Below are 22,709 nucleotides of genomic sequence, written 5' to 3'. Positions count from 1 at the left end.
CAATCATCCCACTCAGCCCCTCAGTGGGATAGATGGTTGTTGTGGATGTTTTGCTGTTGCGTTTTCTTTCATAACCTCAGTGAAACACAGGCAGTAGGACTCGGAGGCTGTGTTCTTTAATGATACCCTGACTGCCACGTGCTGTGCTGCACATGGTGGAGGTGAGGAGACCGTGCTGCAGGTGGGAGAGAATCTGACAGGTGATCATAGAGAGAGAGAACAGGGACATGCGGGGCCGGTTACCTCGTCCAGCTGGGACTGCATGTGGTGAAACGGACTGGGGATATGGACAACCGTAAAATAACATTGTATGTATTCACTCCCTCAATTGAGTGAATTACAGAAGAAAAAAATGGGATTCTGCCCAAAAACAAATATGGGTTGTTGTTGAATTGCTTAGGCATTTGCATCTCTCTCTTTTGCAACCCTGAAAAACATTTTGAAATGTAAAATAGTTACACATCATACATGTTTTCATTAACATTGAACTGTTGATGATAAAACATAATGCAAGTCCATTATCGTGCAAAACTTGGTGTTTATGCATAGTTTAAAGTTCTGAAGGTAAGCAAATTGGCTTGTTCCCGTAGATATCTATTATCTTGAATGCTACAATGTAAACAAGAATATTTAATATATTGTAGATCAATAAAAACAAAGAAGGCTATTAAACTACTTTTTAATCTTTTTACAAATGTATGTGTCTCTAAGTGTTATGTCACTGGTGTTAATGAGTAAATGTCTTGTAATGGGTTAATGACCTTAGATTTGAGCATCTGTGGCCTCCATTCAAGAAAATGAAATCCTAAATGACCTATAATTTCATCATTGGTGTTACTTACACCTATTACTGGTGGCCCAATGTTATCATAATTGTAAAAAAAAAAAAAAAAAGCTTAAAATTAAGCTGCCATATTAGTTGACTTAGTATGGGAAGATGTACCCAAATACATTTAAATATATATATACAGTACCAGTCAAAAGTTTGTACACACCTACTCATTCAAGGGATTTTCTTTATTTTTTACTATTTTCTACATTGTAGAGTAATAGTGAAGACATCAAAACTATGAATTAACACATATGGAATCCCGTAGTAAGCAAAAAGTGTTAAACAAATCAAAATATATGCACAATCTTGGCATTCTCTCAACCAGCTTCATCTGGAATGCTTTTCCAACAGTCTTGAAGGAGTTCCCACATATGCTGAGCACTTGTTGGCTGCTTTTCCTTCACTTTGCTGTCCAACTCATCCCAAACCATCTCAACTGGGTTGAGGTCAGGTGATTGTGGAGGCCAGGTCATCTGATGCAGCACTCCATCACTCTCCTTCTTGGTCAAACAGCCCTTACACAACATGGAGCTGTGTTGGGTCATTGTCCGGTTGAAAAACAAATGATAGTGAGACTAAGTGCAAACCAGATGGGATGGCGTATCGCTGCAGAATGCTGTGGTAGTCATGTTAGTTAAGTGTACCTTGAATTCTAAATAAATCACAGACAGTGTCCCCAGCAAAGCACCCCCACACCATCACACCTCCTATTCCATGCTTCACGGTGGGAACCACACATGCGGAGATCATCCGTTCACCTACTCTGTGTCTCACAAAGACACGGCGGTTGGAAGCAAAAATCCTCTGAACAGTTGATGTTGAGATGTGTCTGTTACTTGAACTCTGTGAAGCATTTATTTGGGCTGCAATCTGAGGTGCAGTTAACTCTAATGAACTTATCCTCTGCAGCAGAGGAAACTCTGGGTCTTCCTTTCCTGTGGCGGTCCTCATGAGAGCCAGTTTCATCATAGCGCCTGAGGGTTTTTGCGACTGCGCTTGACAAAACTTTCAAAGTTCTTAACATTTTCCGGATTGAATGACCTTCATGTCTTAAAGTAATAATGGACTGTCGTTTCTCTTTGCTTATTTGAGCTGTTCTTGCCATAATATGGACTTGGTCTTTTACCAAATAGGGCTATCTTCTGTATACAGTACCACCTCTACCTTGTCACAACACAGCTGATTGGCTCAAACGCATTAAGAAGGAAAGAAATTCCACAAATGAACTTTGAACAAGGCACACCTGTTAATTGAAATGCACTCCAGGTGACTTCCTCATGAAGCTGGTTGAGAGAATGCCAAGAGTGTGTAAAGCTGTCATCAAGGCAAAGAATCTCAAATATAAAATATATTTTGATTTGTTTAACACTTTTTGGTTACAGCATGATTCCATATGTGTTATTGTAGAAAATAGTCAAAATAAAGAAAATCCTGGAATGAATAGGTTTGTCCAAACCTACTGTATCAATTTTTTAATTAAGTTGACTTCCCCCAAATTGCCATGCCCAAATGCCACCGCAATCCAAAAAAACCCCATTCACATTAGTAGTGACAAGCAATAACAATAATAAAAGGAGATGGAAGAAATTCTGTTTAAAAATATATATATAAATGTCATATGTAGTGTCAATTCAATTACGTTGCAGTCAATGACAATCAAAACAATAACTATGCCAATGGCATTCCACAAATTCAAAAAAAATCTAGCAATGAAATAGGTATAGCCTTGATTATAGGGGATTTACATGGGGCCAGCCCAATGCACTAGTGGCTAAGCCTTCACTTCCTGAGTATGTGAGTGAGTGAGTGAGTGAGTGAGTGAGTGAGTGAGTGAGTGAGTGGTGAGTGAGTGAGTGAGTGAGTGAGTGAGTGAGTGAGTGAGTGAGTGAGTGAGAGTGAGAGAGAGAGAGTGTGAGTGAGAGAATGAGAGTGAGAGATTGTATTCTGGAAGTACAGTATCTACCTGTGAGGGTATCTAACTGGGCTGGTGGTAGAATGTTTTTAATGTAAAATCTGTCATTTTATTTGACCAGGGGAAAAATAGCTAATGGGCAAATACTGGAGTACAGGTTTGATTGAACTAAGCCTTTAGAGGAAGTATAGCTATCTTCAGCCTCAAGTTTCTGTCAGCCTAGTTACCAGACCTGACCGTCACGTGTAGCCACTGAAGGCATATCCCAACCCTGGCTAATCACCTCATCAAGTGTTTACATCACGTGTAGCCACTGAAGGCATATTCCAACCCTGGCTAATCACCTCATCAAGTGGTCACGGCTGGCAATTTGAGGCTAAAGAAGTGCAAAACCAACATGACTGTTGTCCTCCCATAGCCCTGTTTGCCTCTTAAGCTCAACAAAAAGCCCCTAGTTATAAACATTATATCTTCAGGGGGAGGTGGTGATTGCATCTCTCACGGAACTAAACAACTGAGAGATTGTCTGGGAACAGCTTTATCAAAAACCATGCGGATGAGGCCTCAACCCTTTCCTTTCAGATTTGCCCTGTTCTTTCTTTGTTTCGGACTATTACCAAAACCACTGATGTATGATAAAGTTGCCTATAACACAGACTATAGTACAGCAGTCTTTGAAGATGTCAGAGGATTCATCAGCAATTGTTAGTGGACACGGACTGTCCACTATCTGAAGCTCTTTTCCAGCACACCTTAATCACACCATTACTTTTTAAATCTGATCATGAGACTTCTCAATTTCAGGCCAATGGCAACATACTAAAACCAAACACAGGGAACCCATTATACTCAAAATAATTTTGTGAATTCATTTTATCCATTTGCAGGCTAGTTTAATACATACATGATCTGTCTGTGTACCTTTTTATTATATGTTAATGTTTCCGTTTTTTAACATTGTGTCAGTATAAAGTGTCGATAGAAAGGGTGCTTTTTATTTACTTTTACCCCTCAGAACTACAGCTGTGGATCTCTGCTGATCTAGGATCATTTTTACCTTTTTAAATCATAGTGAAGAAGATTATGTGGACAGATCCTGGATCAGCACCCCTACTCTGATGCTTTGTGGATACAGGCCCTGATCTCCACAGGTTAGCATTGTGTAGACTAACTGATTGATTCAATGGTCTAGCCTGTTATGATGGACTGTATAAACCTCAGACTTGTTCTATGCCTATTTCTAATGATATTTCATGTTAAATGTATTTTACTGGTATTTCAAGATGGGCAATATAAACCAGTGACTTGTCACTGCCTTAGGTTTCTACATCTATAATATCTATTCTAAAGGATATGTGTTTTCTTATTGTCATGAAATATCATTTGGAAGTTTGATGTAAGTGTTTGTAGTAAATTCAAATTGTAAAAAGGTTGTGATTAGTTTGACTTATGACTTAAAACAATTGCCAGCAGCATACCACCCTTGCCCTGTGTAGGGTGCAGTCTTTCGGTTGGGATGTTAAATGGTTGTGCTAAAACTGGGCATTAAAAATGGCACTTATCTTAAGAGTAGGGGTGTTAACCCTGGTGTCCTGGCTAAATTCTCAACCTAGCCCCATTCCATCAAGGCCACCTAATCCTCCCCCTCATTTCTAATTGGCATACATCCAAAAATGGTCGCCATACATCACCCAGGTTGGTGGTGCACATTGAAGGTGGGTGAGGTGATTTCCCCTCGTACTATGTAAAGTGCTTTGAGTACCTCAGTTGGTGGAAAAGCGTTATATAAATCTAATATATACAGTATAATATGTCATCCACACAACATAGGTGATGAACCTTGCATAAAGTGTTAGGGAAGGGCAAATTAGTTAGTATTGCATTATCACTGTTTTACCCAAACAGGTATGCCAAGCGAACAACTTTCCTGTCTGATGCTCCAGATTGTTTTTTAATTCTAGGTAAGTGGCACCTGGGACTTTTCCCAAATAATTTTTTTCTTTTTTCTTAATACTTTGAAAAAAGGGCTACAAAGGGGTTTTTCGGCTGTCCCCATAGGAGAATCCTTTTTGGTTCCAGGTATAATTTATTTGGGTTCGTTCTACCTGGAACCAAAAAACGTTTATTCAAATGGCTATCTTATTGGGACAGCCGAATAACCCTTTAAGGTTCTAGATAGCACCCCCTAATAGTGTAGGCATAAACATCCTACATTATCCTGATAATGTCAAAACCTGTTCTGTGTTTGTGGTCTCCAAATACTAGTAAATGATATGGTCAATAACCCCAACTGTATTACTGGCTCAAATCTGCCATTTTGCTCAAACAAGTTCAGCGCATCTTGGCATTATTTTATGCCAACTATTATGAAATCTAACTCTTATGTCAGCATCTTATAACATTACTACAGTAGTCATGGTGACTCATGAGATACTGTGTAAATACTCATTACTTAACTGTGATGAATGTGGTGAAACGCATATAATAGTGAGTTTCTTCCTTAGGGGAAACCTACGGACTACTCTTCTTAACCAGAATCTCAGGTTGGCCCTGGATTATTGTGCTACGGGGATTAAATGGTTCTTGTAGCGGAGGTTTGGGCTTCCCTTCACCTCTCTGACTTCTGCATGCATACTAACCAGAGGAGACCCTAAGGGCCTGTTCTGCTTTTGCCTGAGTTTGTGTGCCCTGTTATAAAACTGTTATACATTGTTATACAGTGCATTACATGAAAATAACCCTAAGTATTTAATCAGACGTGAGCAATAGATCTCCTTAACAGGGAACACTGTGTTCCTTCCTATGACGGATGGGTTATGTCATAGACAAGACAGGTCACACAAAATGAGAGAAGTAATGAGTTTACCCTGAGGAGTGCAACATCTGTGTCATGTAACCTTAAAATAAAACATGTTTTCTTAAAGAAAAAGGATTTATCTTCCCTGTGATTGTTAATGTTCAAATTTCTATTTACTTTGTTAAGTTTAGACCATCCCCTCATTAAGATTGGTAGAGCAGCAGCATCATAAGTGTGTGAAATGTTGGGAGATGTGAGTCATCATAAAAGCTCATCCTTATGCAACTTTGAAATTACATAAACATTGTTACCTGGCTGAGAGTTGGAGAGAGGAAGAGATAGTTAGGGAGAGTCATCCACAGCAATTACACATTGACTCTGAGATATGATGATTTGTGTTCTTATTTGTAGCTACTTAGTAGTAGCCTGCTACCTGAGGTGGACATATTCTTGTCATCATATTTATCATATTGAATAATGGCTAAGGTTTCTGTTTTGACAATGGCTAAATGTTCTGACATCCACCAGTAATTCTGCCCACATTTTCAAAGGATAGGACTACACTCAGTATGATAGACATTGAATTTTAAAAAAATTACAAATCCATATGCTAAGAGTATAAGAATGACAAAGCTTTTTTGAACCACAACAAAATAGATTGCACAAATTATTCAACAGATTATTTATAGTATACAAATAGCCTGCTGCCTAAATTACATTTGTTAGGTACTGCATATCATTTTGGACATCATTTTCTTTATCTAAAGCAATAACCTTTTGCTGTTTTCTGTGTCTTTTAAATCACTGCGATACGTTTTGGCAGTGTTCTCAAACAAATGTAAGGGTAATTCTAGCTCTGCTTCTTATATAAAGGATTACATAAAACAATGCACCCCTCCCCCTCAGAACAGTGATATAACCAGTGCAATTCTAATGAAGATGAAACAACTAGGTCTAGGTAGTCTATTACCATACCTGGATAGTCTCTCTAGTCAGATATATTTCTCTAAAACATCGTGTAACGATGATAAATGTCAGGTTGTTACATGAACTGAGTGCCCGGCGATCTACACTGACGTTAAGTGTTAAGTGGTTACGCAATGTTGATATGTTATACAAGTGAGCCATTTAATGGACCAATAACGTTTCACACTTACCGTCACGTGCTTCCCTGCGCTTCGTTCGGCGAATCATCATAGCTGAATTTGAAGTCGCTAACTGAGCAACAGTATGGAGTACGGCGAGGACCAGATACTTTCATTTTAATAGTATTTTGGCATCAATTGTTATAACCGAACAAGAAAAGTTTGAATGTCAAGATCCGGGCAGAGAAACTAACTAAGCTTTCCAGCTACAGTGAGCGCGAGAGGTTAGCCAGCTAGGGAAATGAATTGGGTTGTTTCGGGTCTTACATAAAAACAGGTAACGTGAAATTGCACTCGGAACTTTGCTCCACAGAACGTTACTCCCAGGAAACCGTCCTTTTGCCTTCTAATGACTTTTAAAGCCTGCCAACCTCCGATGAAGGATTTGAGTTGCCAACAATGTTTAGCTGACTAGAAGTACATACCTAGCGTTACTTGCTGTTATTTGGGGAGGCGTTATGCCGTGGTCAGCCAAACAAGAGGATTGACTCGACGTTTAACGTGACTTCCTCAGTCCGTGAATTACTGTACTGGTTTATTCAGCAAAGCTGGGTAGGTAAATAGGCATTACAGTGCTGTAACACAGAGTCCGAATATATCGGGTTTGAAAAACGGGAAGTCTACATACAAACTAGTTTGACATTTTAGCAAATGATTGGTGCGTAATCTATTCGGCTGTCGTGTAATGAGGCCTCTTAATAACCAGCTCTTCTCTTGGAAAACGACACGAATCGTTCACTATGGCACATGCAACGTTATAGTCTGACATATTTGGGAAGTCTACATACAAACTATTTTGAAATTTTAGGAGTCACCAGTTTGGTGCGTATTCAATTCGGCTATCGCGGAACGAGGCCTAACCAGCTCTTCTCTTGGAAGACGACAGGAGTCTTTCACGATGGCACATGTAACCTTATAACGCGAGTCTGACGACGTTTGGTGAGAAGGAGTGTTTTTGAACACAGTTTGCTATGTGTAATATTCCAAGATGAACATGGAGACAGTAATCCAATCTCACCAGTCGGCGCAGTTTGTCCACCCTGTATACGACCCTGGAGCAGCGGGTATATGCCCTGAAATGCTCGAGGTAGCAGAGGAAGCAAACCGGGCAGGTGACTACGACCTTGCAGCGGAGATCTATAGTTCTCAGCTGGCGGACCTCCAGCATCCAGACCGGGGCCTCTGTTTGCGCAAAGCTGACGCTTTGGCCCAGACCGGGCGGATAGCAGAGGCGCTTGACTCGTACTGCACCGCGGCCAACATTGGCGAACTTCGGCCAGGCGAATTGCAGCTTCTGGTTGAAAACATAGCACGGACTCTTCGCGAGAAGGAGCTAACGTTAAACATCAATTCGAAGGCAACGAGTTGTCATAATAGTGGGAATGGAAACGATGGGGTTGAGGCCGATGGGACGTTTGAGGAAGAACCCTTGGACTTGTTTTCATGCCGCCTTTGTAGGTGTTTACTGTCAGAACCAACCACATTGGAGTGCGGCCATACGTTTTGCAAACATTGTTTAGAAGAAGAAACTGTCAAAGACTGCATACAATGCAAACATAAACTGAACAAAAAAGACGGACAGATCCTGTCCATTGGGTTTAGAGTAAACGTCATTCTCAGTAGTTTGTTGGATAAATGTTTCGACTCTGAAAGTAAAGCCAGGAGACATTGGATAGAAGGTGAGGGCTCACGAAAGAAGCACGATTACACCGATGCCCTGGACAAATACAACAAAGCCGTAGAACTGGGTAAGATAATGTAACATTTACAGTGAGTTTGAATAAGCAATTGTCGAATTCATATGTTTTAGAACAGATTGTGTATTTTATGTTTTCCTTTTACCTATTTAAAACCAAATATCTGGGAGTCTAGATTACCTACTTTTCACGACTCCGCATTGTGACTTGCCTAGTTAAATAAAGGTTACATTGTGTCACCGATAGTGGGTGACACTGTACCCATTTCAGTTCTCGAAGAAATCCTTTCATAAACCCAGTAGCCCCCATTTATTGCCAAACCCACATTTCTACCCTGAGTCGCATACCCCATGGATTTATTTAATAATATTCACACTGGTTATGCTGTTAAATTTAAATTGACTGGCCTACATGTTGTCTTTTCCTCACTGGCTATGTAGAATAAGTAGTCCTTTTATTGGGACATATTACATTATTGGATGTAAGCATGTTGGCATTTGTCATGAATCTTGACCTGGAGGCAGCTCTGCAGAGTGGTCACTAGCTAGCATTTTGCACCTTTTAAAGCCAAAAAGGAAATAGTTGTTTTCTAGAATTTCTATGATATAGCTAATTTTGACTTAGGAGCTGGCCCATCTAGTGAAAATTGCACTGCCTCCAGAGCAAGATTCATGACAATAAATGTCAACCTGCCTTGGGCAACATGGTCTCTGAAACATTTACCAAGCTAGCTTGCTGTTGGTAGCTAATTTGTCTTTGGGTATAAACATTGGGTTGTTATTTTACCTGAAATGCACAAGGTCCTTTTTTTCTGGATCTTTTGTAGAATTTTCACCCATTTTGAGTCACACACAATTGTGTGTTTTCTACTCCAACAATTAATCCTCAGATAAAAGGGGAAACCTAATTAGTTTATAATAATCTCTCATCCTTCAGTCTTATTATTCTGTGGACTTTATATGGTGGTTGGCAACCAACTTTGACTGGAATGTGTACCTCATCTTTCAATCACCCACGTGGGTATATGCTCCAACAAAAACTTTCAGGACATCAAGCGTCAAATGGAACCACGTTCTATTTTTGCGCCTGGCTACGCATACGCTCTCTAGCAGTTTGGATGAAATGATTGAATCACATGTATGTGTAAATTTATTTTGCAACACGGGCAGTGTGGTCAGCATGTATGCTAGCCTGGCAGACACGCGACCCACGTTTCTACACAGCCAGCTGCAAGCACGTAGAGAGGCTGGTGTTAGCAAGATTAAAGTTACTCTCCATTAGCACCCTTTTTACACCAGGTCAAAGAAAGTTATTTGCTTACCAGGTGACCCAGCATATGATTTCTAAGATGATATAATGCTACTACAGAAAGATACCTATTTTTTTAAACATTCATTTAGTTTTGCATTTATTGCTGATTTTAAATGTAACTGTATTTCAAACCATGTACAAGTCCATTAGTATATTGGCATTTGGTAATTGTTGCATATTATTTGCTCCAAACACAATCAAAATGCAATGTTGTACGTTATGGCATCTGTTATTTCATTCCATCGGTGAGATTGTGTTGCATAGGGAGTTGTGTGTGCAAACAATTCCGTAATGGATTCTTGCCTGGGCTTTGTTTTCTCTTGTGATGGCGTTTGTTGGCCTCGTCCTAAGTTTTCGGCATTCATCCGTCATGCTGTATTACCTACCTGTTTTTCAAATGGTGGAATAAGTTGCTTGTATTTCCTCGAGTGGCATCACCTGCAATATGGCCATTATTTAACCCAGTAAAAACAAGTCCTCTTTTGTAACTCCTGATGTAAGTTGGACTCTTATGAAAGCTTTACCATGACAATTAATGCATTACCCGTATCTCTCTAAAAGACACTACATTTTAAATTAAAGGATAGTCCACGACTTTTTAAAATTATTCCTAAGTTATGTTAAGGTATTATTCATTTAGGTTTTCAAATTCACTCCCCTTTTGAATGAAAAACAGTATAAACCACAGACAGGCCCCAGTTTTATTTTCTCCAACATGCTCCACGTGTTTCTCATTTTAGGCAAGATGCAGGCATGCAGGTCACTCCTAAAGTCTACTTGTGAGATTTTACTGCATAGTCGGAACTAGAAGCACAAGCATTTCGCTACACTCGCATTAACATCTGCTAACCATGTGTATGTGACCAATAAAATTTTATTTGATTTAAAGTTGAAACACCAGGTCAGCCCTGGACAGTTCACTCCATATAGATGGCCAGGAGTTGTTTTCCCCAACCTTGTGACCTGAGTTTTACCAGGATAAACTTGGGCCCGTAATTAGCCTAACTCCCTAGAAAAAACTCCTGTGCTGACCCTTACTACAGAGAGAGCTTTTAGGCATAGTCAGGAATGAGAGCGAGCCAGCGTCAGAGGCCCTTTGGTGCTTCAGTAGAGGCCGGCGCAACAGCATAGCACAGAAGCTCTGACTGATCCCATTCTTTTTGCTTTAATGTCAGCTACTGACCTGCTTATTTAAGTCAGGAGGGGGGGTGACGCAGACTGTTTTTACCCACAGAGGCGGCATATCATCCACTGAGCCAAAGATTCATAAACTTTAACATGTTAAAATACCGCCTTTTTTCTCCCCAATTTCGTGATATCCAATTACAATTTTGTCTCATCGCTGAAACTCCCCAACGAGCTTGGGAGAGGCTAAGGTTGAGTCATGCGTCCTCCAAAACATGACCCACCAAACTGCGCTTCTTAACACCCTCCTGCTTAACACGGAAGCCAGCTGCACCAATGTGTCGGAAGAAACACCGTTCAACTGACGACTGAGGTCAGCCTGCAGGCGCCCGGCCCACCACAAGGAGTTGCTATAGTGCGATGGGCCAAGGACATCCCCTAACCCGGATGACGCTGGGCCAATTGTGTGCCACTCTATGGGACACAGCCTGGGATCGAACCTGGGTGTGTAGTGACTCCTTAGACCGCCACGCTACTCGGGAGGCCTCAACTTTTTACATTTGAGTAATTTACCAGATGTTCATATCCAGAGTTGCTTATAGTAGTGAGTGCAAACGCCATGCTCTACCAACTGAGCCACACAGGACAGAATCATTCATCAGAATAGAATGTTGACCCTCTCTTCTCTCCCCTCCCCTTCTCACTAGCCAGAAGGTTGTTGCATGTCATTGTAGACCTATTCCTGGCACAGACTGCATGGTCGACTATGGTGCAGTATTTTGATTTAAGGGAAATGCTCCGGTTTGGTCCAGTGTTCCCTACTCATACTGTGTTGGGTGAATAACATCCAATGTCGAATTACATTTCTGTAGAAAAGACACATTAAATAAGTTAACATATGGTTGCATAGTAACTCATACTGTTCTTTGTGGTCTTGTATACACTGACAACATTGTACCTGTGTGGAAAGGTGTAAATTACATTTTGTCATTCTTCCTGTGTTCTCTCTGTTCTACAGCGCCATCTATAGGTAGGCTACTGGGACAGCGTGCTGAGCTGCACATGGACAGTAGGAACTACAGCCAGGCCATCCAGGACGCAGAGAGCTTGTGCAGACTCAAACCTCTCTGTCCAAAGGTGAGAGAAATTGATATGTAACTCAATCTACCTAACCCAGCAGAGTATAGACCTAGACCACCAGATGGTGTCTGAATATCTGGGCCTTGGCTTAACCTGTCTCTAGTCGTGTCATGAACTACCCATCTTATGTTGACCAGGTTGAAGAGCCCCTGGAAATATAACCGAGGGGTTATGACAAGAATGACCTTATATTCCCATGTTTCCTCTGTTTTTAAATGGTTCCCTCTTAGGTCGTTTAGGGCGCTCACTGAAACAATATTCAGATTATAGATTATCAGTGTTTTGAATATACACTGCTCAAAAAAATAAAGGGAACACTAAAATAACACATTCTTACTATTTATTGTCAATCAGTGTTGCTTCCTAAGTGGACAGTTTTGATTTCACAGAAGTGTGATTGACTTGGAGTTACATTGTGTTGTTTAAGTGTTCCCTTTATTTTTTGAGCAGTGTACTTTAGAGGTATAGTTGAAATGCCATCAGAGTATTTCCTACTCACTTTGGTGTTTCCCTACTCAAAACACCCTCTTGTCTGTGTTTTTTCCCAGGCCCACTACATCAAGGCCTCAGCCCTGAGTAAAGCCAACTACAATGATGAGGCCTTAAAAGAGTACTTCATGTGTGTAGCGCTCAAGCCTGATTGGATGACAGTGAAGCTGGAAGCTCAGAAGGTAATACACAAGTTTAAAAAAACTTTTGTCCATTTACTTGCCCCTTAATGTCACATCACAATTATATAAAAATGCAGTATTACTATGTACGATATGACAGTGTAAGTCTGTCTCTATGCTTACCAGACCGGATTAGTTTTGTTTTAAATCCTGCTCTGCTCCACACTAGGTGATGATGCAATGCCCCCATTCCAGCTGTCTTAGCTGGGGAGCTATTCCAGGCCTATCCCCTGCTGTGACTGTGGCCTGTTTTAGTAGCTCCACTGCTGTTACATATTCACTGCAATATATACTGTCCGATGGTGTAAAGTAAAAATACTACTTAAGTCGTTTTTTGTGGTATCTGTACTCTATTTATATATATTTTTTAACTTTTACTTCACTACATTTTCCCTAAAACCCGAAAGTACTCATTACATTTTGAATGCGTAGCAGGACAGGAAAATGGTCCAATTCACACACTTATTAACATACCCTACTGCCTCTAATCTGGCGGACTCACTAAACACACATGCTTCGTTTGTATATTACGTTTTACTTTGATACTTAAGTATATTTAAAACCAAATACTTTTACTCAAGTAGTAATTTACTGGGTGACTTTCACTTCTACTTGAGTCATTTTCTATTAAGGTATCTTTACTTTTACTCAAGTATGACAATTGGGTACTTTTTCCACCACTAGTACTGTAACTATGTCAAGACAGTCTGTCCAGATTGAGCCATTGTCCTGTATTTCCACCATATTCCCTTTTAAACTCTGGGTACTAGTTACAAGCTACTTATGAATGCTATGACATTGTATGAGCATGTTGACTGACACTGTGTTTCTGTAGCTGCTTAGTGAGCTGTTCTCGTCAGCGTTTGAAAAGGACGGTCAGCCCACTCCCCTACATCCCCTACAGGGTGGTCCCTCCACTCGCCGCCTCAAACCTCCCGCCCTGCTCAGCTCTCTACACCCCCTCACCACCCGACAGAGGCCTGGCTGCTCCTCTCAGGTCGGCACACACACACACACACACACACACACACACACACACACACACACACACACACACACACACACACGCACACACTTACCTCCCCACACACCTACTTCTCATAGTAACTCCACTCTTCTCCTCTCCAGGACCTAGCGTTTATTGCAAGTAAGAGTTCTCCTCGCGAGGGTCCCTCCTACTCCTCCAAACACCCCCTATCCCCCAGCAGTGAAGCTGAGAAGCCTCTGCTAGAAGACGCCAAGAGCCTGGCCAGTGTCCTGGCTGCCCTACCTGCCCCCCCAGGAGGCCTCAAGAGAAGACATAGTGGGGACAGCCCAGCCTTCAACGCCCCCTCCAAACTGCCCAGACCAGATGAAGCCTATTCCTCCTCTCAACCTCCTGCTGCTTCCCCTGGGAGGAGGACAGTGGCTGCAGACCTGCTCGACAGTAGAGATATGGAGTGCTCCCTCTGTATGAGGTAAGAGGACCACCAACCACCTCACAATTATGCATTTACTATTAGCCACTCAGTGTTTGATTTTCAGTCAATACTGACAATTACTTAAACTGATAAAGCCTATTATTGTGTTTCCTCCAGGCTGTTCTATGAGCCCGTCACCACCCCCTGTGGACACACCTTCTGCCTCAAGTGTCTGGAGCGCTGTCTGGACCACAACCCCAATTGCCCTCTCTGCAAAGAGAACCTCTCAGAGGTAAACACACACACACAGGAAGTAGCTGTACTCTATATGTGGATAGATGGCTTAAGGCAGACCTGGTGATTATGAAAAATGATGGTTTAGGGCTGTCTGTAATACAATATAATCTCTGTTCTGTGTTTGAGTGTCTGAGGGATGGTTTAGCGTGACCAAAAAAAGTTAGCACAAAGCTTCCTCCGACACAGAGATTGAAGTAGTATATTGGGACAATATATAATTAAAGGATAATTCACCAAAGACATGGATGATCCAGTAGAATGTGAATGTAACATCCTATTCCTCTGTGTTCTGTATAATAACAGTATCTGGCCACTAGAGGGTACAACAAGACGTTGCTGATGGAGGAGGTGCTGCAGCGTTACCTTGGAGATGAGCTGGCGGAGAGGAAGAAGATCCACGAGGAGGAGATGAAGGAACTGTCGAAGTGAGTCTTTTGCACTCACAAACGCATTAGCACACAAACACAGATTTGATCACTTTACATAGCTATTGATTTTATGGTAAATTAATAACGTAGTAGCATCGTCAGTGAGTTAACTGCACTTCAACAGTCCTGCTTTTTCAGCTAATTGCTGACCAATCTCATATCCCTCCTTACACCCTAGCTTGAACCAGGAAGTGCCAATCTTTGTGTGCACCATGGCCTTCCCCACCATCCCCTGTCCACTGCACGTCTTCGAACCATGCTACCGCCTCATGATCCGCCGCTCCATGGAGACCGGAACCAAGCGGTTTGGCATGTGCATCGCTGACGAGTTGAAGGGTTTCGCTGACTATGGCTGCATGCTGGAGGTCCGGGATGTCAAGTTCTTCCCCGATGGGAGGTCTGTGGTCGACACCATTGGAGTGTCCCGCTTCAAAGTGCTGAGCCACGGTCAGAGAGACGGATACAACACGGCCAAGATTGAGTACCTGGAGGATAAGAAGGTGTGTACTGGCTAATGCTGTGTGTGAGGAAGGTTTTGCATGCATGTGGATACAAAGAGTGCATTAGAGGTATTTGGATAGATCTTGATAGATATTCATATCCTCACTTTTCTAAGTTTTGTGTGTGTGTGTTTGATATGTGTATGATTGGAGTGTGTATGTGATCCTCAGTCTTCCATCTCAACCGTGTGTGTTCCATTGTGTGTGTACTTTGTATGCTAACTGCATTATATATTTTGTGGTCAGGTGGAGGGCCAGGAACTATCAGAGATGCAGAAGCTTTATGTCTCTGTGTACGACCAGGCCAGTGGCTGGTTCACCTCCCTCAAAGATAACATGAAGAGCCAGATAATCAGCCACTTTGGACACTTGCCTGGGAAGGACCCTGACCCACAGGTATGACACTAACCTAACCATTACACACACACACACCTGGTGAGAATCACACTTGTATGCCATATAGGGATTGAATGGGCTGCATTTATCCCTCCCTCCAGAGTAATCCCAGTGGTCCAGCTTGGGCTTGGTGGCTGTTGGCTGTGCTGCCTCTGGACAACCGTGCCCAGCTCACCATCCTGGCCATGCCCTCCCTCAAGGACCGCCTCATCGCCATCCGCAGGGTCCTTATCTTCGTCACGCGCAAGAGACCCCGATGACCGCTCAGCCGCCACCACAACTGCTAGGACCATGCATGGTCATTCACTCGTTCATTAAACCCACTCATCAGACTTGATATGAGGGCAATGTCTTTGACTCCCTTAGACATTAGGGTTGACTGAATTATGTCACGGTATCTCTCAGCTTCCTCTGTCCCCTCTCTTAGGGAGGGAATAAGAGGTCAAGATAATAGAACTGGTGACTGTCATGATGCACCAGAACTAAGCTGACCACATAACTGTGTCGAGTCCATGATGGTGTGACTTATACAATTTTCTTAATATTGTACATTTAGTATAAAAACAAATATTTAAAAAAGACCTGACACGTACCAAAAAATAATTTGTATGACTGAAAAATAATACAATACCGATTGTATTGGGTTGTCTTTAGTTTGGATGTTATGTTTCTGTTCAATCCCTGCTGACTATGGTGAGAGGCACATGTAAGACCCAGAGAGATAGAAACCACCAAATGGAGTAGAAGGTCTACATATGAGAATGTGCTCCTGTTTAAATGGCTTTTCTGCACTCATTTCTACATGACTAGGGAAATAGATGCAGAACCTTAAGCCTGCGTCTTGCCCAGGCATGTGCCTCAATAGAGTGGTGAAGTAGTAGTGCATCTGAAAGAAAGGCAAAAGAGTCCTGAAATTGGTATGTATGTAAATGTAAGAGATTTGGGGTTAAACTCACTTATTGGTAGACATAATCTAAATTTAACTTTTTTTTACATTTATTTTTTACTTTCAGTAAAATTAAGACATTTAAAACAATTTCCCTACTGTAACTTGACATTGTTTATGAACATGTAATCAAACTATGATAATCTGAATGATAGTCCAAAACAACAATGGTAATGTATGTACTGTAAGTGTCTCTGGGAAGGAAATGAGGTTAAACTATTCTGTTTCATGTCTTGTTTCCCTTCTGCTATGTATATGATGTATGGTCAATGTGAATTGGATGATTTAACTGTGATTATCAATGTTAACTCTGAGGCCTTTACAATGTCTTATTTAAGTGTAATTATTTAGTTGTTTCTCCTGATCTGTATGATGTGTAGCTCCTCTTTTGGCTGGTGTTATATGACTTGATTTATTTATAAAAGAAGATATAGCATTTTTTTCTGGAATAAGAGATGCCTGAGATGTATTTGGTTTCTGATTGTTTTCCTTGAAGTGTTCAGAAAGAAAGATTTAGCGATTGTCATTTCATTGCGATGACATTACATGACCAAAAGTATGTGGACACCTTGTTGAACATCTCATTCCAAAATCATGGACATTAATATGGAGTTGCCCCCCCCTTGCTGCCATAATAGCTTCTACTCTTCTGGGAAGGCTTTCACAGCAATGTTCCAACATCTAGTGGGTGACTTGCTTCCGTTCAGCCACGGGCATTAGTGAGGAAGAACTTGACTGGCCTGCACAAAGCCCTGACCGCAACCCCATCGAACGCCTTTGGGATTAATTGGAATGCGAGCCAGGCCTGATCGCTAAACATTAGTAGTGCATTAGTACATTAGTGCACTTTGGAAATCTGTAGTGAGTGTTGAAACCGAGGACAGACTATTTTTACTCTCTACGCGATTCAGCTCTCCGCGGTCCTGTTCTGTCCGCTTGTGTGGCCTACCAATTCGGGGCTGAGCCGTTGATGCTCCTACACGTTTCCACTTTACAATAACCGCACTTACAGTTGTTGACCGGGGCAGAAACTTTACCAACTGACTTGTTGGCATCTTATGACGGTGGCACGTTGAAAGTCACTGAGCACTTCAGTAAGGCCTTTCTAATGCCATTGTTTGTCTATGGAGATTGCATGGCTGTGCGCTTGATTTTTTTAACATTTATTTTTTATAGATCTCTCACCAACCGGTGTGTCTAAAATAGCCAAATACACTAATTTGAAAGGGTGTCCACATACTTTTGTGTATGTATAGTGTCTCTGAAGAGGAAGCTGAACCAACTTAAACCACAGTACAAAACGGATTAAGAGCATGTTGAGGAGACTGAGAACGTTACATGCAAATGACTCATCGAGGAAGATAAATCTCAAGTATTTATTTAAGTCTTTGTAGAATACCCCAAGACGTGTCTACTGCGAGACGTTTTGAGTCCTTTTCTTAGTGTTGTCTACTATCAACCTGGTAAGTATGGGATAGATTAAATAGGAAATATTCTGGGACTATAGTTCTTGCGGCTACATTTGGCTTGTTTTACTTAAATGTCTTGTTTTATAACCTGTTTACTTGCTGTTGTCTGTTTATCCTGGAAGGGTTTATGGAATGTTACTTTCTGGCCTTGATGTGGATGCTCTGCTTACGTAACTTCACAGGGACTGTTTCACTTCAGGCAGTGTCTGTTAGATTTATAAACCAGCCATAACAGACTGGGTCTCAATCAGTCCATACAAATCTCAGCCCTTGGTTAGAAAAATACACAACTATAGATTGACTCCCAATTATGCTTGCCCAATGAAGATTTAGGGTCAGGAGTTTTTCATCTTCAGGAATAACTCCAGACCCAAACTGAAGGGCAGTCTAACACTGGCCTGGAGTGAGGCCTGCTCAGGTTAAAGGGCCACCACCTACATGGCTATAGGTAGAAAGACTACACTATTGTTAGTTTTCTAAAACAAAGGAAGAGGATTATTTATTTTCCAAGACATTGAGATTTAGTTTGGGTCACCCTTCTGTTTTTGGGTACAGTTTATATGAGTAGCTCAGGGGGAATGACAGAATTTTTAAGTTTTTCATTTTTCTCCTGGGCCCTGTCATTGGAGGTGATTTTTATATAGACTCCACAGTGTGGCTGTTGCTGGGCAAAGTGAAGTTGAGATCATAGCTATGATGGCCTGCAGTAATGTTTGACCGCATGGTGGCAGTGGAGAGTTACAGTAGATGAGTCACTGTGTGGATTTTTGGGGCGCTGAGTTGAGACAGACATACAGACAGAAACGGCTCATCTCCTCCCTTTGTAACAACAGACCGACAGATAGACCACACCCCAATCGGATTTTGACGGGCACCTAGATGCTCAGCACAAATGTCAACATCAGGCCTTGTTCATAAGGTGAACATATTGATTCAGAACAGTAATCTATTGCCCAATAGAGTAATTTGAAGTATGTGTGTATTGTGCAGTGTGTTTACATCAATCAGCTTGAGAATGTGTATAGCTTACAGTCTATGTATGTTTATACATGGTTTAAGGTATATCTATACGTGTCTATACATGAGACAGAAGCACTAGGGTTGAGGGGTCTCTAAAATATTTGTTGTTTGATATTTCTGTTGTGGCAGGAGACTTGTGTAAGTCATCATCCAACTGTAATCTCAGGCTGATCCTGCTGCAGCCCTTTCCTGTTTCCCAAAATAACATGACCAGCACTCTCAAACACGCAGGTGCGCACTCACTCCCTCAGTGCTGCCGGACAGTACAGAAGCCTGCAACCGTAACCTCTGATCACTTTATCTTGGCATGATGCTTGAACCAACAGATCCCATGAGATATTATTTGATGGCATCCCATTTGATTTTGATTATATTTTTGTAATTAACCTATCCCCTGGAGGTGTGTGAAATTGGCTGAAGGTTTTGAGTTACACATGCACCTGTTTGCTGTACAGGTCCAGAACCAACAATGCCTGTTTGCCCCTGCCTGCTGCCCAATTATGCAAACGGTTCCTCTTTTCTGCTTTTCTCTGTGGCTGGAGGAGGAAGAAGTAGATGAGCACGGTGTGACTCATCTACTGCAACTCTCCACTGCCACCATGTGGTCAAACATTACTGTGGGCCTCCACAGCTATGAGCTTCACTTCACATGTGTGTGAGCAAGGTGTGACTGTTATCAAACACCACAGGTTGTGAAGGTAGTTAACTGTAAGGCTGTAAAAATGGGAAGATTTTAATCGCTCTGAGTATCCGTTCATTTGCGCTCCCAAGTCGCGGTGCCTCCCGCCTCTGTCTGCTCTTGTTTTCCATTCTTGCTTCCCTGAGGCAAGTAGGTGCTCACACACACACTGCCAGGTATTCCCCCCCCCCAGGTTAATTTATGTTGCTTGGCACTGATCTGACCTGATTGACGGCTTCAGTTGGGTCACAGTGTGTGTGTATGGAGGGATGGAAGGAGGAGGGGGCTCACTGTTACTGGGGCAGACCACACACACAGTTGAATCTCTTCTGTTTACCCAACCATCTACAGTATCTTTCTGATAGAAGGACAGGTCTGTTGGGATAGACAATGTTCAAATATTATGTCTGGATGCTCAGATATTGAACTTTACTGTACTTTTATAGACTGCAATTATTGATGAGACATTATGGGAATCTTTTGGACCTGCTTGCATGAGAGAAACAACTGTTTTATTCCCATTTTGCCAATTTAGATTTTATGAGGGAATACAATTCGGAAAGTGACATCATTGTAATGTATAGGGTATTGACATTGAAGGTACATTATACACAGAGTGTACAAAACATTAAGGACAACATCCTAATATTGAGTTGCACCTCCCCCCTTTTGCCCTCAGAACAACCTCAATTCGTCAGGGCATGGACTCTGAGGTGTCGAAAGAGTTTCACAGTGATGCTGGCCCATGTTGACGACAATGCTTTCCACAGTTGTCAAAATGCCTGGATTTCCTTTGGTCCACCATCCATTCTTGATACACCGGAAACTGTTGAGTGTGAAAAACCCAGCAGCGTTGCAGTTTTTGACACAAACCTGGCACTAACTACCACACCCTGTTCAAAGGCACATATTTTGTCTTGCCCATTCACCCTCTGAATGGCACATACACAATCCATGTCTCAATTGTCTCAAGGCTTAAACATCATTTAAATTGTATCCTGCCCTTCATCTACACTGATTGAAGTGGATTTAACAATTGACATCAATAAGGGATCATAGCTTTCACCTGGTCAGGCTGTCTTGGAAAGAGCAGGTAGTCTTAATATTTTGTACACTCAGTGTATATGAGGGAATAACAATAGACTGCAGTATGAGTGATGTCGCAGTGAAAACACAGAATGAAATGCTCTTATGTTGCAATGAAAAACCTTTCGACTGAGATGAACAAATCATAACAGCCATGTGATGCCAGAGAAATAGAATTCAACCTTGTATTACATCACCTACCAGCCTCCACCCCACACACTCCAGAATCCCACTATTACATCCCCACAGAAGTGAACCAGTCATGTGGCATGTAACATACATAATTCAATACATTTTCCCACAGTCCAGGGCCTAAGCAGCCTGGTCAAACAATACCCAGCATGTCCTATTTCTGGCAGCTAGAGGAACTGTGACGTCGCCACATTGTATAGGCAGCTGTGGCCATGAGAACTAGGGAGCCACTTTAACGATGGCAGCAAGATAAACACGGTTACAGCCTTTAGTACAGTAATGTTGATGGGACAGTTAGACTAACCTAGTTCTTCATCATCGAAGACTACTGTTATATACTTTATACATTTTGGGCCTGTCTTAGTTGAGTCACGGGGTACATGTAGGGAACTGATCTGTGTAAAGAGCACCAGGATTTGGGACACAGGGACTGCCTGCACACTGACAATTCAGCCATTGTGAATGACATGATAGGAGCTTGCAAAAATTCTGCTGATATCTGTTGTGGTGGAAGCAATGGGACATGATGCAGGAAAGGGGACAGAACCCAATAAAAAATACCAGGGTTGACATCAGTGGTGAAATATTTATCACTGCTTCCATTTCACATGCTCTAATTAACTCATCTGACAGAGCTGGCGGTTGGCGACATTCACAATGTTACTGTGTAGCCTACAACACAGGCCTCTGAGAAAGATGGAGGGTGTTCTTGTAGGTTAATATTGCTTGTTTTGAGAGGATGTATTGATTCAGGATGATTCAGCCGTTTAGCTCATTTACCATTGTAAATATTGTCTGCACTAAGGCGACAAGACTTCCTTTTCTGAATGACAGACTGTTTGTGTAATGAACACGATAGGAGACAGAGAGCTGGTTTCAAGCGCAGGGCGCAGCAGGTGTTTATTTGTGAAGGACCACAGGGGGAGGCAGGTAGCTGGGTCCAGGGACAGGCAGAAGGTCATACACAAGGGGTCCAAAAGGGCAACAGTACAGGCAGGGAAAAGGCTAGTAACGTAGTCAGGGAGATCGGGCAATTGGTTGCTAACAGGAAATCTGATAGGCTACAGTACAGGCAGGGAATACTCAAAAGGCGTAGTTAGTTTTTGCCTGCCTCACTATCATACACAGGAGGATTACATTACAGGGAAAAACAGCACTCCGCATAGAAGTGTGTCACAAAACAAACAACACCTTATAATAATGGGGTGCAAAGAACTGAACTAAATAGTGCGTGATAATGACATACAGGTGTGTGAACAGGTGATTGAGATCTGGAGAGTGGGCTGCATTCTGGGGATCTATGTGTTTGAGAGTGAGTTGGAAGCAGACGTTACGTTACTCGGACAAAACAGAGATGCTTGTTCTAGGTCCCAAGAAACAAAGAGATCTTCTGTTGAATCTGACAATTAATCTTAATGGTTGTACAGTCGTCTCAAATAAAACTGTGAAGGACCTCGGCGTTACTCTGGACCCTGATCTCTCTTTTGAAGAACATATCAAGACCATTTCAAGGAAAGATTTTTTCCATCTACGTAACATTGCAAAAATCAGAAACTTTCTGTCCAAAAATGATGCAGAAAAATTAATCCATGCTTTTGTCACTTCTAGGTTAGACTACTGTAATGCTCTACTTTCCGGCTACCCGGATAAAGCACTAAATAAACTT

The 22,709-nt window shown here is 41.8% G+C and overlaps 1 protein-coding gene across 1 annotated transcript; it reads left to right on the top strand.

Annotated features, from left to right (window-relative positions):
* Window positions 1–6,720: 6,720 nt before the first annotated feature.
* LOC112239480 (LON peptidase N-terminal domain and RING finger protein 2) lies at window positions 6,721–17,066 on the top strand. The gene is made up of 10 exons (XM_042319719.1): window positions 6,721–8,434; window positions 11,838–11,956; window positions 12,508–12,630; window positions 13,466–13,627; window positions 13,759–14,087; window positions 14,208–14,322; window positions 14,631–14,752; window positions 14,934–15,255; window positions 15,502–15,651; window positions 15,753–17,066. The coding sequence occupies exons 1-10, from the start codon at window positions 7,675–7,677 to the stop codon at window positions 15,909–15,911; spliced, it is 2,361 nt and encodes a 786-aa protein (XP_042175653.1). The 5' UTR covers window positions 6,721–7,674; the 3' UTR covers window positions 15,912–17,066.
* Window positions 17,067–22,709: the final 5,643 nt, after the last annotated feature.

The sequence above is a fragment of the Oncorhynchus tshawytscha genome, linkage group LG03, assembly GCF_018296145.1.
Source record: "Oncorhynchus tshawytscha isolate Ot180627B linkage group LG03, Otsh_v2.0, whole genome shotgun sequence".
Lineage (NCBI taxonomy): Eukaryota > Metazoa > Chordata > Actinopteri > Salmoniformes > Salmonidae > Oncorhynchus > Oncorhynchus tshawytscha.
Note: the sequence above shows the minus strand (reverse complement) of the source record. Positions and strands in the feature narration are given on the sequence as shown.